This window comes from Oratosquilla oratoria, unplaced genomic scaffold, assembly GCF_046742065.1.
Source record: "Oratosquilla oratoria isolate Oo_2021 unplaced genomic scaffold, ASM4674206v1 SCAFFOLD62, whole genome shotgun sequence".
In the NCBI taxonomy this organism is placed as follows: Eukaryota; Metazoa; Arthropoda; class Malacostraca; order Stomatopoda; family Squillidae; genus Oratosquilla; species Oratosquilla oratoria.
Window position 1 is genome coordinate 647501 of NW_027467726.1, and position 17500 is coordinate 665000.

Consider the following 17500-nt stretch of genomic DNA (forward strand, 5'->3'; position numbering starts at 1 on the left):
TACGTTTTCTTTCGCCTGATTTACTATGGTAGACAACCCTTTTCGTTCAGCTCTCTCGCCTCTCTGCACGTTGTAGTCAAATAGTTTCTGTCTGGTTTACCAAAAAATCCCTTATGTAAAGAAAGAAATATCATACGAGGTGTGTAGATACTTTCTGACTTTGACCCTATCCACGGGTGCCGTTCCCTTCTTTAGGCATTTTTTTTTTTTCAAAAATTGTCTCACCTGTAAGACCATCTCAACTCCTTCAATATAATCTTATTGAATGACTAAATAAATACACGAATAAATTATCAACCAACTAAACAAACAACAGAAAAGAAACAATGGATTAAATAGATAAAATTTATAATACAAAGAAATAAATAGATCAATGAAAAAGTTGATGATAATACAATATATATTACACACACACAAAGGATTACAAAGGATTACAAAGGCGGAGCATGGCGACAGGAGACCTTTTGGTCCATATCTAGGTCGGATGCGAAAAAAATCATAACAATAATAAAATGATAAATAAAAACCATAATAATGTAAATAACAAATAAAATACATAAATAAATGCATAGGTATAGTTAAATAATAAACAAACAGGTGAATAGTAAATAATAATAGATTAACATATAACTAATAATAAATGAAAATCAGACAGACAAATGATAACAAAACAAAAACAAATAATATAAAATAAATTATAATCATTACAGCATCTTGCTTAGGTGTTTATCTAAATGATTCTTAAAGCTTCGAACTGAACTACATTGCACTACCTGTGCAGGAAGTTTATTCCATTCATTAACTACACGGTTTGCAAAGTTGTTTCTACCTACTTCCAAATTGAATTTATTTCCGGACAGTTTGAGACCATAGTTTCTTGTCTGATTCTCATTCAATGTGAACATTTTGTCACTTTTGATGTTGTCAATTCCCTTTAAAATTTTAAAGACCTGTATCAAGTCACCTCTGAGTCTACGCTTTTTTAGGGAAAACAGATTCATATGTTTTAGTCGATTTTCGTATGATTTATTTTTGAGATTTGGAATCAATTTTGTGGCTCGCCGTTGTACATTTCCCAGTCTGTCAATGTCTTTGATTAGATTCGGGGACCATACGGAAACAGCATATTCCAAATGTGGACGAACTAACGATTTATATAACTTGTTAATGAGTGATGGACTTTTGAAATCAAAAGATCGCGCAATCAGTCCCAGAATCTTATTTGCTTTCTCAGAGGCTGAAATACACTGCTTGGATGATTTGAGGTCGTTACTGATAATTACACCGAGACCTTTTTCACTATCCACTTTTGTTAACGAATTTCCAAATAACTTGTAATCGTACTTACTGTTATTTCTACCTATGTGCATTACCTTGCATTTACTTGTGTTCAATTTCATTAGCCACTTTTCAGACCATTGCTGTAATTGATCTAAATCTTCTTGAATATCTAATTGGTTTAAGTGATCATTTGCCACTCCGCACAGTTTTGTATCATCAGCAAATTTGGAAACAGTAGATTTTAGTCCATGGTCTATATCATTTATATATACTATGAATAGAAGTGGCCCAAGAACGGAACCCTGAGGAACTCCACTTGTAACATTTTTCCATCCAGAAGTTTTTCCATTTAAAACAACTCTCTGTTTTCGACCATTCAACCATTTACTAGTCCAACCTAATAGGCTACCACTTATTCCGTGAAAAGCTAATTTACACGGACACACACACACACACACACACACACACACACACACACACACGCATGCACACACACACACACACACATGCACGCACTACACATATAGATATATAGATATATATATATACATATATATATACATATATATATGTATATATATATATATATATATACATATATATATACATATATATGTGTATATATACATATATATATATATATATATATATATATATATATATATTGCAGTAATTCATAGGGCCCACATGGAAATAATTTGCAGAAAAAAAAACACTGGGAACGTTTTTGTCTATTTAAGGCATTGTCAAGGAATACACAGTTACAGAGGCATAGGTGGATATATATATATACATAAAGTAGTAGACAAGCTAGGAAACATGGGAAGGACACACAAGGTGCTTCATAACCAGGATGAGAAGTGTTTACTTTTAAGGACATTTGGTCATATGACGTTACATCACCCCGGCCTGGTAACACTTGGAACATTCTTTTACAATTTTCTTAATCATAAAATCATCAAGTTTATATAAACCTAAACTTAAATTAATATTTTGATCGAAGGTATGCTTAATGTGACTGGATTCGATTATGTTTCTTTCTAATAAAGATCTACAAGAAATTATTTCATTAGAATTATCCCAGTCAATAGGATGGTTGTGGTCTCTTATATGAAAAAAAAAACACTGGAACTTTGCCCACTCCTTACACTATACTTGTGTTGATTTATCCTTGTTTGTAAGTCTTGCCAGGTTGGCCGATATAAAATTTGTTACATTTAAGGCATGGAATAGAGTAAACATAACCCTTATTTATTTCAGGTTCTTTTCCTCACTTATCAAATCGTACAAGACTAAACTCCGTCTTCATGTCTTGAAAATCTGCCTACAAGAACCGGTTGTGCCTAAATCGATTTTGAACAATCGACTGTTGAGAATGTGTCATAAACCCTTTCAAGAATTTAATCGCATAATCTTACAGAAACATATTGATACAATAAAAATTGAATATGTTAAGGTTGCCAAAAGGTTTTGCAATGTAGAAAAATTTGGTGATGTGTCTACTCAAAACATCAACATCAGCAAGGGTTTTGTATATGCTTCTTTATCAGCAAATGGTATTCCAAATTGCCCTAAAAGGTTTTTTAAGTCTTACCTGGAGTTAAAAAGAGATGAACAGTTACACACTACTAGAGCTGATAAAAGCAATTGCATTGTCATTCTTAACAAATTAGATTACATTGAAAAAATGGGAACATTATTGGGAGATTGTGAAACATGTACAAAACTTACTAGAAACCCGTTGGAATCTGTAAATAGTGAGTTTAATCGTAATGTTAAAATATTTTGAAAGGGCGTGAAGATCTGATAAAACATTTTTCTTCTTTGTCCCCTTCCTTGCCTTACATGTATGGATTGATTAAAATCCATAAACCTGTTTATCCAGTTAGACCTATCATCAGTTCCACAGGATCCGTCACTTACAATTTATCCAAATGGCTTGTTACTATTTTGAGTCCTTTAGTGGGTACAATATATTTTCCCCATGTCACAAATAATGTTTTTTTCATTAATTATTTGAATAATCTAGAAATTGGTTATGATTTTAAACTAGTTAGTTTTGATATAACTACCTATCCCAAACCTACAATGCTCTTTACCAATTACTCCCTCTGTTCCTCTCCTAATCCTCTCAATCAGAAGCCTCCCATAAACCTTCACAACTACACTCAACAAACTGATCCCTCTGAAACTACTACACTCACACTTTTTCCTTTTTCCCTTGTAAAGTGGAACTATACAGGCACTCCTCCAGTCCTTCGGCACTCGACCCTCTCTTAGACAAACATTAAACAACCGCACCAGCCAATCCACCATCACTGTACCTCCTTTATAAGACACTCCGCATGCCACCCATCCAACCCAGGTGCCTTTCCTGATCTCATCATTTCAATAACTGCTTTCACCTCATTTTTTCTTATTTATCTTCCATTTTCCTCACTCATCACAGTCATTTTCTTTGCGCTTCCCATTGCAACTACCTTTCCTTTCATATTCTCCTTCACATTTAGCAGTTCCCTAAAGTATTCTCCCACTTCATCTTACTGCTTTCTCTTCCATTATCATCTCTCCATCTTCACCTTTTACCTTTTCTTCTCTACTTGATTCGCCTCCTCTTCCTCTCTTAATTTCTTACCAACACCTCTTTTCATTACTTTAATAAAAAAAATTGTAATACTCTTATCTCATTTCACATCTGCTCTCCCCTTTGCCTTCTTTATCTTATGCTTTACTTTTCTTATCTTGTCTCTGCACCTCTCATATGATTCTCTCGTCCTATTTCGTAACCAACCTGTGAAAGCTTGTATCTTTTCTTCTCCAGCCTTCTTTGCTTTATTATCCCACCATTTACTACCCTTCCTTCTATTTCCTCCCGTCCGCTTTGTTCCACACACCATCTTTGCACATCTTGTCATTTCCTCCTTGAAACATCCCCATTCCTCCTCCACTCCTAGTTCTACTCTATCCTTCACTCTCTCCCACTCCTCTCTTAGCCTCTTCATGTACTCCTTCTACTTTTCTTTCTCATTTAAGCAGTTTACTCTAAGCACCTACTTACCTTCTGTCCTTTTCCTCTTTCCCCATCTATCCTCTACTCTCAACTTACGTTCCACCAAAAATTATTTGATATTTCCCCATTCTCTTCCTTTAGAACATGTACATCCAAAACCCTTCCTATTCTTCTCCCGGTTACCACTGTATAGTTTATTAAAGCCCTTTCTACCACCCTTCCACCCACCTCCCTGTCCCATGTGTACATATGCTTGGCTTTTTTCTTAAACACTGTGTATGTTATCATCAACTCTCTTTCTAGACACATCTCCACCATTATCTCTCCACTACGATTTTTTTTTTCTGGAACTTAACACTTCCCAACCACTCCGTCTATTGGTTCTACCCTACCATTGAGATTCCCCAGTACCATTACATTGACATTTCTCACTAAACCCTCTATGCACTCATCTAAATCTTTCCAAAACCTCCCTTTCCTCTACACTCTTCTCACTAGCAGGTCCATATGCATTTACAAAGACCCCCATTTCCTTTCCTAGTTTCACCTTCATCCACATTAACACTGAAGAAAAAAACTCCTTCCACTCCACCATACGCTTACCTATCTCTTCACATACTAGTATAGGATTCTGGTCGGAAAACTCCTCCCAGATCCTCTTATGATTTTTTTTTTATCCCATTGGGCCTTTTAGCACTACAAAGAGTAGGATGTCTAGTCCTATCCCCGTCCATTTTTGTCGCCTTTTACGACTCAAGTGAGAACACTCGGTGGTAATGATTAGAGATACATTTTAACAACCACAATACACTATAATTCTAAGCCATCAACATCGGGAGATCCAATGGAGGCCACATGCAGAAATTGAAATGCGGTACAGCCGAGGACTTGAACTCAGCGATCACATGACAAATGTCGTAGTAACTTACCAACTTCACTATCGAGATATCTCTCTTGATAGCGTAGTTGGTAAGTTACTACGACACTTGTCATGTGATCGCTGAGTTCAAGTCTTCTGAAGTACCGCATTTCAATTCCTGCATGTGGCCTCCATTGGATCTCCCGATGTTGATGGCTTAGAATTAGAGTGTATTGTGGTTGTTGATACACACACATACACACACACACACACACACACACACACACACACACACACACACACACACACACACACACACACACACACACACACACACACACACACACACACACACACACACATATATATATATATATATATATATATATATATACATATATATATATATATATATATGTGTGTATGTATGTATGTGTGTGTATTTACCTAGTTGTACCTAGTTGTATTTTACGGGAAGGGGAGCTATGCTCGTAGAGTCCCGTCTTCATATCTCATTTTATCTAAACTATTTTTTAATTCATGTATTGTTTTTGCACACACACACCACTTTCTCATCTAACTTGTTCCAACTGTCTATTACTCTGTGAGGAAAGCTGTTCTTTTTCAAATCTCTTCTATAGCTGTCTTTTTTTATTTTCTTTCCGTGTCCTCTTGTATTTCTGTCATCCCATTTTATCAGATTCTCTCTATCAGTAATTTCTATGCCTTTCATGATTCTGTAAATAGCTATCAAATCTCCTCTCTCTCTTCTTTGCTCTAGTGTCTGTAGTTTAAGTTTTTCTAGTCTCTCTTCATATGATAGTTTTGAGAGTGTTGGTGCCAATTTTGTAATTGCTCTTTGTATTCTTTCAAGTTTTTTTATACATTTTTTTGTACTTGGTGACCATATCGTTGCTGCATTTTCCAATCTTGGTCTTATCAGGGTGATTAGGATTTTCCTCACCATTTCTTCATCCAGGTATGTAAATGCCAATTTGATTGTTCTTATTAAATTATAAGTTTCTCCAAAAATCTTATTTATATGTTTCTCAGGTGACATATTATTCATAACAATGACTCCCAGGTCCTTCTCATTTTCTACTTTTTTTATTCCTTCTTCTCCCAAATTATATGATCCTGTTATTCTGTTTTTGCTTTTTCCAAATTCCATTATACTACACTTTTTTGTATTGAACTCCATCTCCCACTTCCTACTCCATTCTTGTACTTTATTTAGATCTCTCTGTAGTGATTCACAATCTTCTTCAGTTTTCACTTTTTTCAGTAGTTTTGCATCATCTGCAAAGAAGCTCATATAGCTTTCAATTCCTTCATCCATATCATTAATATATATAGTAAACATTATTGGGGCCAGAACTGTTCCCTGCGGGACACCGCTTATTACTTCATTCCATTTTGAGTGCTGGTCTCTTATCACTACTCTCATTTTTCTTTCTTGCAAAAAGTCTTCCATCCAATTTAGCAATTTACCTTGTATTCCTCCTTCAGATTCTAATTTCTTAAGCAACTTCTTATGTGGTACTTTGTCAAAAGCTTTTTTTAGGTCTAGAAATGCACAATCAGCCCATCCATCTCTTTCTTGTATTATATCTATTAGCCTTGAATAGAAACATATTAAATTGGTGACGCATGATCGTCCTTGTCTGAATCCAAACTGCCTTGGATTTAGTACGTTGTTTTTTTCCAAGTATTTTACCCATCTACTTTTGATAATTCTTTCACAAATTTTTGCTATTGTACTTGTTAGAGAGACTGGTCTATAGTTGGTAGGTTCTTCTTTATTTCCTCCTTTATATATAGGTACTATATTTGCTTTTTTCCAATCTTCTGGAACTTTTCCTTCTTTTAAGGAACTGCTTATTATGCTATGTATTTTGTCTGCCAGTTCCTTCCTGCATTCTTTCAGAATCCAGTTTGCTATTTCATCTGGCCCATGCGATTTTCTGACATCAAGATTACTCAAGTGTGTCAATATTTCATTCTTTGTTACTTCTATTTCTTCCATAGGGGGGACTTTTTCTTTCCACTCAATCTCTTCAGGTTGTATATTTTCCCTTGTAAACACTGATTTAAAATGTTTGTTCATAATTTCTGCCATTTCCATTTCCTCAGTGTATTCAACTCCTCCTTGTCTTAATTTCTCCAAGTCTTGTTTGTTTTTCAGTTTATTGTTTACAAATCTGTAAAATAATTTTGGTTGATCTTTACACTTTTCTATAACATCTTTTTCATATTTTCTTTTTTCCTCTCTGCACTTTTGTACATATTCATTTCTATAACCAGTATATATTTTCCATTTTTCAGGTCTTCTGTCTTTTTTCCATCTGGTCCAGGCCTGTCTCTTTTGTCTTTTAACTCCCTACAACTTTTGTTGTACCAGCATTTTACATATTCTTTTTCTTGTTTTTGTCTTGGGACATACTTTTCCACTCCTTTTTTGTAAATTTTTGTCAAAATATTCCATTTCTCTTCCACTGATGTTTCTTCTTTGTATATTTCTTCCCAGTTTTCTTGTTGGAAGAATTCTCTTATTTTATCAAAGTTTGTTTTTTCATACATCATTCTTCCTTTTCTATATTGTTCATTTCTTTTCATATATTTTTCTTCATTAAGTTCCAGTTCAATCAATATGTGGTCACTTTTACCTATTGGTGTTTTATATTCAATCTTGTCCACTATTCTAGGTTCAGATGTAATTATTAAGTCTAGTCTCGATGGTTCTTCTTCATTTCTATACCTAGTGTTCTCTTGTATCCATTGTGTCATTGAATGGTCAGTTATCATCTCAAGTAGAGCATTTCCCCATGAGTCATAACCACTCTACTGTCATTTCTTCCCAGCAGATTTCCTTGCAATTAAAGTCGCCCATCATAACTATTTTTCCTCCTTATTCCATTATTTTATTTATTGCTATCTTTGTGTCCTCTAACATACTTTTATGTTCACTCTCCTCCCATGAGGCTGTTTTCGGAGGCACATAATTGATCACAAATTTTCTGCTCTTCTTATCTCGGTCTTCCACTTCTATCATAATCATCTCTACTGTATTCTTTCCATATATGACACCTTTCACGTTTATATCCTTCTTAGTCAGGAACATAACTCCACCCCCTTGTTTTTTCTCTCTGTTTCTAATCCAATAATTGTATGCATCATGTCCTACACTGTTGGGAGGTAGTGGGCCTTTTAATTTTGTTTCTACAATTCCCATTATGTCCGGTTCTTTTTCCTTCAAATAATCATTCAGTTCATTCAATCCTGTTATTAATCCATCTATATTTGTGTAAGACGCTCTTAGTTTTCTGCCACTTCCATTGTGTTCTCTGTTTCCCTTATGTTTTTCTTTTGTATGTCGAACTGCTTTATTTTCATGTTCACTACTCTCCAATAGAATCTCTCTTTCTCTGACTCCGTTCTTTCCTCGTTTTTTGCCTTAGCTTCAAGTCTTTTCTGCTTTTCTGCCTCTCTTTCCTCCTTATTCATTTCTCTTTTTATCCATACCTTTTTATATTGATCACTTGTTGCTAGTTTCCCTGTTTTGGATAGAATTTTCTCTGCCGTTGTTTGTGACCTGAATTTAATCTTAATTGGTCTGGTCTTATCTGTACTATATTTTCCGAGTCTGAATTTTTCCTCAATTTCCTTTATAATTTCTGGTTCATCTTCCTGGACTAATTTTAATAAACTGCTTACTCTTTCATTTTCCTCCTTGATTCTTGCGGTTCTATCTGGGTTATGTTTCTCTTCCATTCCTAATGTAATTATACATTCCTTTTTGTCAGCTAATTCTCCTACTATATTCTCTTTCTGTCTCATCACTTTAATAACTGAGTCTTCATTATGTTCTTTCAATTGCTGTTTGACTATGTCAGTGAATGAAACCTTATTCCCTTCTTGGGTTGATCTCCAATTTTTAGCTTCTTTAGCTATTGTCTCTCTGTTTTCATTACTATTCTTCTTCAATTTCTCATTCTCTTCCTTTACATTTCTTAACTGTCTTTTTAGGTCCTCTATTTCATCAGTTAAGTTTCTGTTTGCCTTCTCTAGTTCTTCCAACCTTTCAATTCTCTGGAAAATGGAGTCAACATTACCTAACCTACGTTCCAAGTCCTCGATCACCTTATCAACTCTCTCCTCTAGTCTTATCAGTCGGGGGGGGGGTTGTGTCCCCCCCACCCTCTTTAAATCCCTGGAACATATTCTCGTCACTTTCTACTGTATTTCTCCTCTCTATACTTCTAATCTTTACATTTTTATTAGACATTTCATCATCGCTCAGCTGATCGGGGGGTCTTTTGTTTACCTTTCGCTTGTCTGCCTGGGCCAAGTCTACTCCCTCCTCATTTCCTTCCATTTCCCTCAGTAATCCCTCCCCTTTTCCTCTTTCCCTACTTTCCCACTACTCCACGAGCAATTTCCCCCCCACCCTGTAAAAACACTAGGCACTTCTCTTTGCGTTGGGATCCACAGACTTCAGTTTTCTTCAGAACGTCTTCTAAGCCGTCCATTCGTTGAAGTGTGTGTGTGTGTGTGTGTGTGTGTGTGTGTGTGTGTGTGTGTGTGTGTGTGTGTGTGTGTGTGTGTGTGTGTGTGTGTGTGTGTGTGTGTATGTGTGTGTATGTGTGTATACATACATATATATGCAAAAAATCACTAAGCACACGTGACAACAATACTTGCACAAAACCACTTTGTAAATAAAAGAAATGAAAACCTAACGTTTTCGTCTATTCAAGACATCATCAGTGTAAAAAGATGATGTCTTGAATAGACGAAAACGTTCGGTATGCATTTCTTTTATTTTCCAAATGGTTTCAGCAAATATATATATAGATATATAAATAAATATATATATATATATATATATATACATATATATATATATATATATATATATGTATATATATATGTACATTATCAAGGAATACACAGTTACAGAGACAAAGGTGGATATATATACATAAAGTAGAAGACAAGCTAGGAACATGGGAAGGACACACAAGATGCTTCACAATCAGGTAGAGCCGATGTTTACATATTCGGACGTTTGGTCCATGACGTTACGTCACCCCGGCTTAGTAGCACTTGGAGAAGTTCTTACAATTTTATCAATAACAAAATCATCAAGCTTAAATAATCCTAAACTTAAATTGATATTATGGTCAAAGGTTTGTTTAATATGACTGGATTCAATAATGTTTCTTTCTAATAAGGATCTACAAGAAATTATTACATTAGAATTATCCCAGTCAATGGGATGATTGTGGTCTCTTACATGGACAAAAAGGCCACTGGAACTTTGCTCACTCCTTACACTATATTTGTGCTGATTACAAAGGATTACAAAGGCAAAGCATGCCGACAGGAGACCTTTTGATCCATATCTAGGTCGGATGCAAAAGAGAAAAAAAAAAAAAATCATATTAATAATAAATTAAAACTATAACAATGTAAATAACAATTAAAATACATAAATAAATGCATTGGTATAGTTGAATAACAAACAAACAGGTAAATAGTAAATGATAATAAATTGACATATAACTAAAAATAAATGAAAATCAGACAGACAAATTATAACAAAACAAAAACAAATAATATAACATAAATTATAATAATTACAGCATCTTACTTAGGTATTTATCTAAATGATTCTTAAAGCTTCGAACTGAACTACATTGCACTACCTGTGCAGGAAGTTTATTCCATTCATTAACTACACGGTTGGCAAAGTTGTTTCTACCTACTTCCAAATTGAATCTATTTCCGGACAGTTTGAGACCATTGTTTCTTGTCTGATTCTCATTCAATGTGAAAATTTTGTCACTTTTGATGTTGTCAATTCCCTTTAAAATCTTAAAGACCTGTATCAAGTCACCTCTGAGTCTACGCTTTTTTAGGGAAAACAGATTCATGTGCTTAAGTCGATTTTCGTATGATTTATTTTTGATATTTGGAATCAGTTTTGTGGCTCGCCGTTGTACTTTTTCCAGTCTGTCAATGTCTTTAATGAGATTCGGTGACCATACGGAAACAGCATATTCCAAATGTGGACGAACTAACGATTTATATAGCTTGTTAATGAGTGATGGACTTTTGAAATCTTTTGAAATCTTTACCAGTTTGGCCGATATAAAATTTGTTACATTTAAGGCATGGAATATAGTAAACACAACCCTCATTTACTTCAGGTGAATTTTTAATGAGCTTACTTTTTATAGTATTACTATTTTTGAAAACCAAGTTGATGTTGAATTGTTTGAGAATATTAGGCAGACCAACTAATTTCTCACTGTAAGGAAGAACCAAAAGGTTATTTTTGTCAAATACTTTTCTTACGTGTGAGGTGTTATATGTATATACATATATATATATATATATATATATACATATATATATAAATATATATATATGTATATACATATATATATACATATATATATATATATATACATATAAATATACATATATATATATATGTATATATATACATATATATATATATATATATGCAGAAAAAAACACTGGGAAATAAGACATTATCAAGGAATACACAGTTACTGAGACAAAGGTGGATATATATACATAAAGTAAAAGACAAGCTAGGAACATGGGAAGGACACACAAGATGCTTCACAATCAGGTAGAGCCGATGTTTACATATTCGGACGTTTGGTCCATGACGTTACGTCACCCCCGCTTAGTAGCACTTGGAGAAGTTCTTACAATTTTATCAATAACAAAATCATCAAGTCTAAATAATCCTAAATTTAAATTGATATTATGGTCAAAGGTTTGTTTAATATGACTGGATTCGATGATGTTTCTTTCTGATAAGGATCTACAAGAAATTATTACATTAGAATTATCCCAGTCAATAGGATGATTGTGGTCTCTTACATGGACAAAAAGGCCACTGGAACTTTGCCCACTCCTTACACTATATTTGTGCTGATTTATCCTAGTTTTTAAGTCTTTACCAGTTTGGCCGATATAAAATTTGTTACATTTAAGGCATGGAATAGAGTAAACACAACCCTCGTTTGCTTTAGGTGAATTTTTAATGAGCTTACTTTTTATAGTATTATTTTTGAAAACCAAGTTGATGTTGAATTGTTTGAGAATATTAGGCAGACCAATTAATTTCTCACTGTAAGGAAGAACCAAAAGGTTCTTTTTGTCAAATACTTTTCTTACGTGTGAGGTGTTATGGAAAGTTTTGTAAGCCATTTTATGAGAAGTGTTTACTAAGTGCTTTGGATATTTTGATTCAGAAGCTATGCTATATATCTTCCTCAGCTCATCATCCAAAAATTCCACGCTACATATCCTGTAAGCTCTAAGGAACATAGAACTAAAGACAGAAAGTTTTGTCTTCTGATGATGAGCCGAGTAAAAGTGGACATATGATGCGACATTAGTAGGCTTTCTATATACGTCATATTTAAATTGTTTACCATTTCGATGAATTAAAATATCCAAAAATGGCAACTTATTCTCTATTTCTATTTCAAAAGTAAATTTGATTGAAGGGACCATACCATTTAGTTTTTCAAGAAATAAATCTAAGTTACGATTAACTGGCCAAAGATACAAGATATCATCAACATATCTTTTCCACACAACTTGTTGGGGAAGAATCCTAGGTAGTAGTTTCATCTCAAAGAATTCCATGTACAAGTTACTAAGTACTGGGGACAGAGGATTTCCCATTGCCATACCAAATTTTTGTACATAGAATTCACCATTAAAAACAAATTTACAATTTACAATACACAACTTAATAAGTTCAATTATGGTTTTAGCTGGAAGTGGCAAGTCATGTTTTGATAATAATTCTTCTTCAAGATATACCAATAAGTCAATTACGGGGACACGGGTGAAGAGCGAAGTTATATCAAAACTAACTAGTTTAAAATCATAACAGATTTCTAGATTATTCAAATAATTAATAAAATCAACATTATTTGTGACGTGGGAAGAAGATATAATACCCACTAAAGGACTCAAAATAGTAACAAGCCATTTGGACAAATTGTAAGTGACGGATCCTGTGGAACTGATGATAGGTCTAACTGGATAACCAGGTTTGTGGGTCTTAATCAATCCATACATGTAAGGCAAGGAAGGGGACAAAGAAGAAAAATGTTTTATCAGATGTTCATGCCCTTTCAGAATCTTTTTAACATTGCGATTAAACTCACTGTTTACAGATTCAAGCGGGTTTTTAGTAAGTTTTGTACATGTTTCACAATCTCCCAATAATGTTCCCATTTTTTCAATGTAATCTAATTTATTAAGAATGACAATGCAATTACTTTTATCAGCTCTAGTGATGTGTAACTGTTCATCTCTTTTTAACTCACGGTAAGACTTAAAAAACCTTTTAGGACTAATTTCTTGTAGATCCTTATTAGAAAGAAACATCATCGAATCCAGTCATATTAAACAAACCTTTAAAAAGGTTAAAAAGTTAAAAAGTTATGATGAACAGTTACACATCACTAGAGCTGATAAAAGTAATTGCATTGTCATTCTTAATAAATTAGATTACATTGAAAAAATGGGAACATTATTGGGAGATTGTGAAATATGTACAAACGTCCAAATGACCAAACGTCCGTATATGTAAACATCGGCTCTACCTGATTGTGAAGCATCTTGTGTGTCCTTCCCATGTTCCTAGCTTGTCTTCTACTTTCTGTATATATATCCACCTTTGTCTCTGTAACTGTGGTGCATATACACATTCGGATTGTGCATAGCTGACTACACTCGTCCGGTGCTGTGTCCGCTATGAAGAAAAGAAGCATCTTTGATGACTCGGAGGACGAGGAAGCAGCAGATGGGCTACCGAAGACAAAGATCAGCAAAGGTCATGTACCTTCAGACATTGATCTGTGCTTTATGGACCCCGAGGATCGAGATAGCAATGACAATGGAAGGAGCACTTCAGACGGCGCATGCGCAGGCACCACCGAGGCAAGCAGCAGCAGAGGGAGCACCACTGAGGCAGACGGTAGCGTTTCCCCTAATAGCAGCGGCAACGGAGACGACGGATGGACAGTGGTCGGCGCCGCCAAAAAGCAACGCGCCCCTCGAACGACGGGTCGTCCAAAGTTCAAACTCGGGGAGACCAACAGCCACACCAGCCAGTATCAGGCCATACTATCCCTCCAGCGAGCCAACCCCGGACTAAGCATGACCATCAGGCCAAATCTGAAAGGGGAGTATGTACTCACCCCCAAGGACGACGATAGCACGTCTAGGATGCGTACCCTCGCACAGGGTCCCACTCCTAAGCTGGTGCTTCTGGACCCCAGCGACAAGCGCACCAAGGGTATCCTCCAACGCTTTCCATTGGATATGCCCCTGGAAGCGGTGAGAGACCACCCCAGCGTCCTCAGGGCGGAACGGCTCCGCAATACGCGGGACAAAGTTTCAACCCGCCAGGTTCTGGTAGAACTTGAGGGGCCCCTACCGGAAAAACTCGACCTGGGGCCATGGGGAAAGTACGCCCTAAGGCCCTACGACCGAGAGCCGATACGGTGCTACAAGTGCCAACGATATAACCACCTGCAGAGTTGCTTCCCCAACACCACGAGGTATGGAGTATGCAGCTTAGCACACGCAACGGAAGTGTGCATAGAGAAGCACAAGGAGAACCAGGCCACCACGGCTCGGTGCCCCAACTGTCAAAAAAAGCACCACGCATGGCATCCTCGCTGTCCAGAACGCATCCGACGGCTCCCTGGTGGCAGACAAAACCCTCAAGGCGAAGCGCGGAACGCACCACCCCCCTCCCAGCAGCAGCAGCCTCTGTTCGTGCCCGCTCCCCCACCATCACGCCCAGCCTGGGGTCAAGCACCCACCCCCCGCCAAGAACTGGAAGAGCAGCCTAACCCTCCCCCAACACAAACCCAGCCCTCAATTAGGCCCCAAGCAGAGACCCATAGCGTTCGGCGCAAGAGACGTCGACGACGACAGAAGAAGACACCAGAAACTCCAGCACCCCCAGCTAGGAGAACCGCCCCGGCAACCCTCGCCACATCCACTACCGCAGTCCCTCCAGCCAAACTCCCGGCCGGAGACAAACCAGCGACCGGAGTCAGGCCCACTGCCACCCGCTACCCACCGCTTGAGGGGATGCTCATGGCAGCTGCAGCAGTCTTCAGACGCCTGCTACAACAGCCAAACACTGTTCCAGGCAGAGATGAAGACCTGGCCTCTCTTCTCATTCGAGAAGTAATGGCGGCCACTTTCGAGGGCACATTACCCACCCCGCACCAGCCTGCCAGGACACCCACCAACAGCGTCTCCCCCCACCACCAAGATGGAGCAGAGTAATGCGCACATGGGAAATTCTCCAGCACCACACGACCTCGGCAGCCTGAAGGTGCTCCAGTGGAACATGCAGGGAATACGCAACAAGAAGCACCAACTCCTCCAAACAATCATGGAGGAGGGCATGGATATCGTGCTTCTACAGGAAACATTAGCACCCGGTGACTTCGAATGGAGAATAGGGGGCTACACGGTCCACTCACTCCCGCTTGACAGAGGCATAGGACACCGTGGTTGCATGGTGCTGGTGAAGAACAACCTACCACACCGCAGGGTTGCGCGACCCGTACACTGTGGTGAGGGTGTGGAGGTGATGGCTGTGGAGCTCCTCCTTCCCGACCTGCCACTCCTCATCTATAACATCTACAGGAGCCCCGGGAAACTGTTGGAGGTCGATGAGATACTGTCACTAGCTACCCACAACAATATCTTAGTAGCTGGAGACTTCAACGCCCATCATCCACTGCTTCACTCCCCCTCTCCGACTAACCCGACCGGCCGCCAACTGGCAACCACGTTGGAAGAGGTCCAGGACATCTCCCTTCTAAATACTGGGGAACCCACTCACGTCCGGGGAGGCAGACTGGATCTCACCCTGGTGTCAACCAATCTAGTTTCCGGAAGTAGCTGGCGGGTGCATCCTACTCTCACCAGCGACCACTACGCCGTCATCACCACTCTAAGGGCCGCACTCCCACTACCACCGCTCCAACCACCTCGATGGGACCTGCGGAGGGCGGACTGGAAGAAGTTCCAGGCCGCCCTGGATGACTGGTGGAAAGCGTACGACCCGCCGGAGGACCTAGACCAGCGAGAAACAGAACTCACTGCAGCAATCGAAAGAGCAGCAGAAGCAGCCATCCCCAGACGACATCCAGGGCATCGATGGCGTCGGAACTGGTGGTTCTACAATGAGGAAGTCCGGGAGCAGAATCACCTGGTCAACATTCATCGGAAGCTGTACCGCAAGCGACCCACTTCAACTAACCTACAATTGTTGAAGGAAGTGGTTACACACGCTCGACAAGTCTCAAGCCGGGTACGGGAGGCCAAATGGCTGGAGTGGTGTGCCAGCTTTTCCCAGCACACCAGCTTGGCAGACTTGTGGGCCAAACTGAGGACGGCTTCCGGGGAGCGCGCCCCTCGTCCTGCCTCACACCCAGAGCCACAACAGGAAGCAGAACGACTAGCGGATATGTTCGCCACACGGTGCGCCAACTCCCAGCTCCCCGCACAGATGCAGAACCTCCAGCAGCAGCTCAGGCCAGCACGAGAGCAGGCCGTCGGTACGGCGCGAGCAACACCTGACGTCACCGATGTACCTTTCACGCCACAAGAACTGGCCCGGGCCAAGAAAGGTAGAGATACGGCTACGGGAGCGGATGGCGTGACCTACTCTATGCTAGCTCACGCGGGGCCTGCCGGGGAGGCAGCACTACTGGCCCTGATGAACCATTCGTGGCTGGTAGGACGTCTCCCAACCACCTGGAAACGAGCGGACATCCAGCCCATCCCTAAGCCCAGGGAGCCCTCCAAGCCACGTCCCATCTCCTTGCTGAGCTGCACGGCCAAGACAGCGGAGCGCATGGTACTCACCCGACTCATGTGGCGTCTGGACCCCCTCCACCCACGCATCTTCGGATTCTCCAAGGGCGTAGGGACGGCCGACAGCATCATGACTCTCCTGAGTCACATAGACAACCGCCCTGCCGTGGCCGTTTTCCTCGACCTGGAAAAAGCGTTCGAGCTAGCCAGTGCTCATGCCATCCTAGATGCGCTGGTACAGCGGGGTATCCATGGACGACTCCTCTCCTGGATAGAGGACTACCTGCTACACCGACGCGCCCGGGTCAGGTTCCAAGGCCACCTTTCAGCCTACCGGGACCTAGAGAACGGCACTCCGCAGGGTGGGGTTCTCAGCCCCGTCCTCTTCAACCTCCTAATGGAACAGTTGGTGAGCCTACCCTTCCGGGGTGGCACGGCGC

General features: G+C 39.1%; 1 protein-coding gene across 1 annotated transcript in view; it reads left to right on the forward strand.

Moving 5' to 3' along the window:
* Window positions 1–15525: 15525 nt before the first annotated feature.
* The window catches only part of LOC143023805 (uncharacterized), a 2997-nt gene continuing 1022 nt past the window's right edge, over window positions 15526–17500 (forward strand). The window contains exons 1-2 of the mRNA XM_076182428.1: window positions 15526–15920; window positions 16170–17500. The exon at window positions 16170–17500 is cut by the window's right edge and continues 1022 nt beyond it. Of these exons, the coding sequence (XP_076038543.1) occupies window positions 15526–15920; window positions 16170–17500 (1726 nt within the window). The remainder of the gene's footprint in view (window positions 15921–16169) is intronic.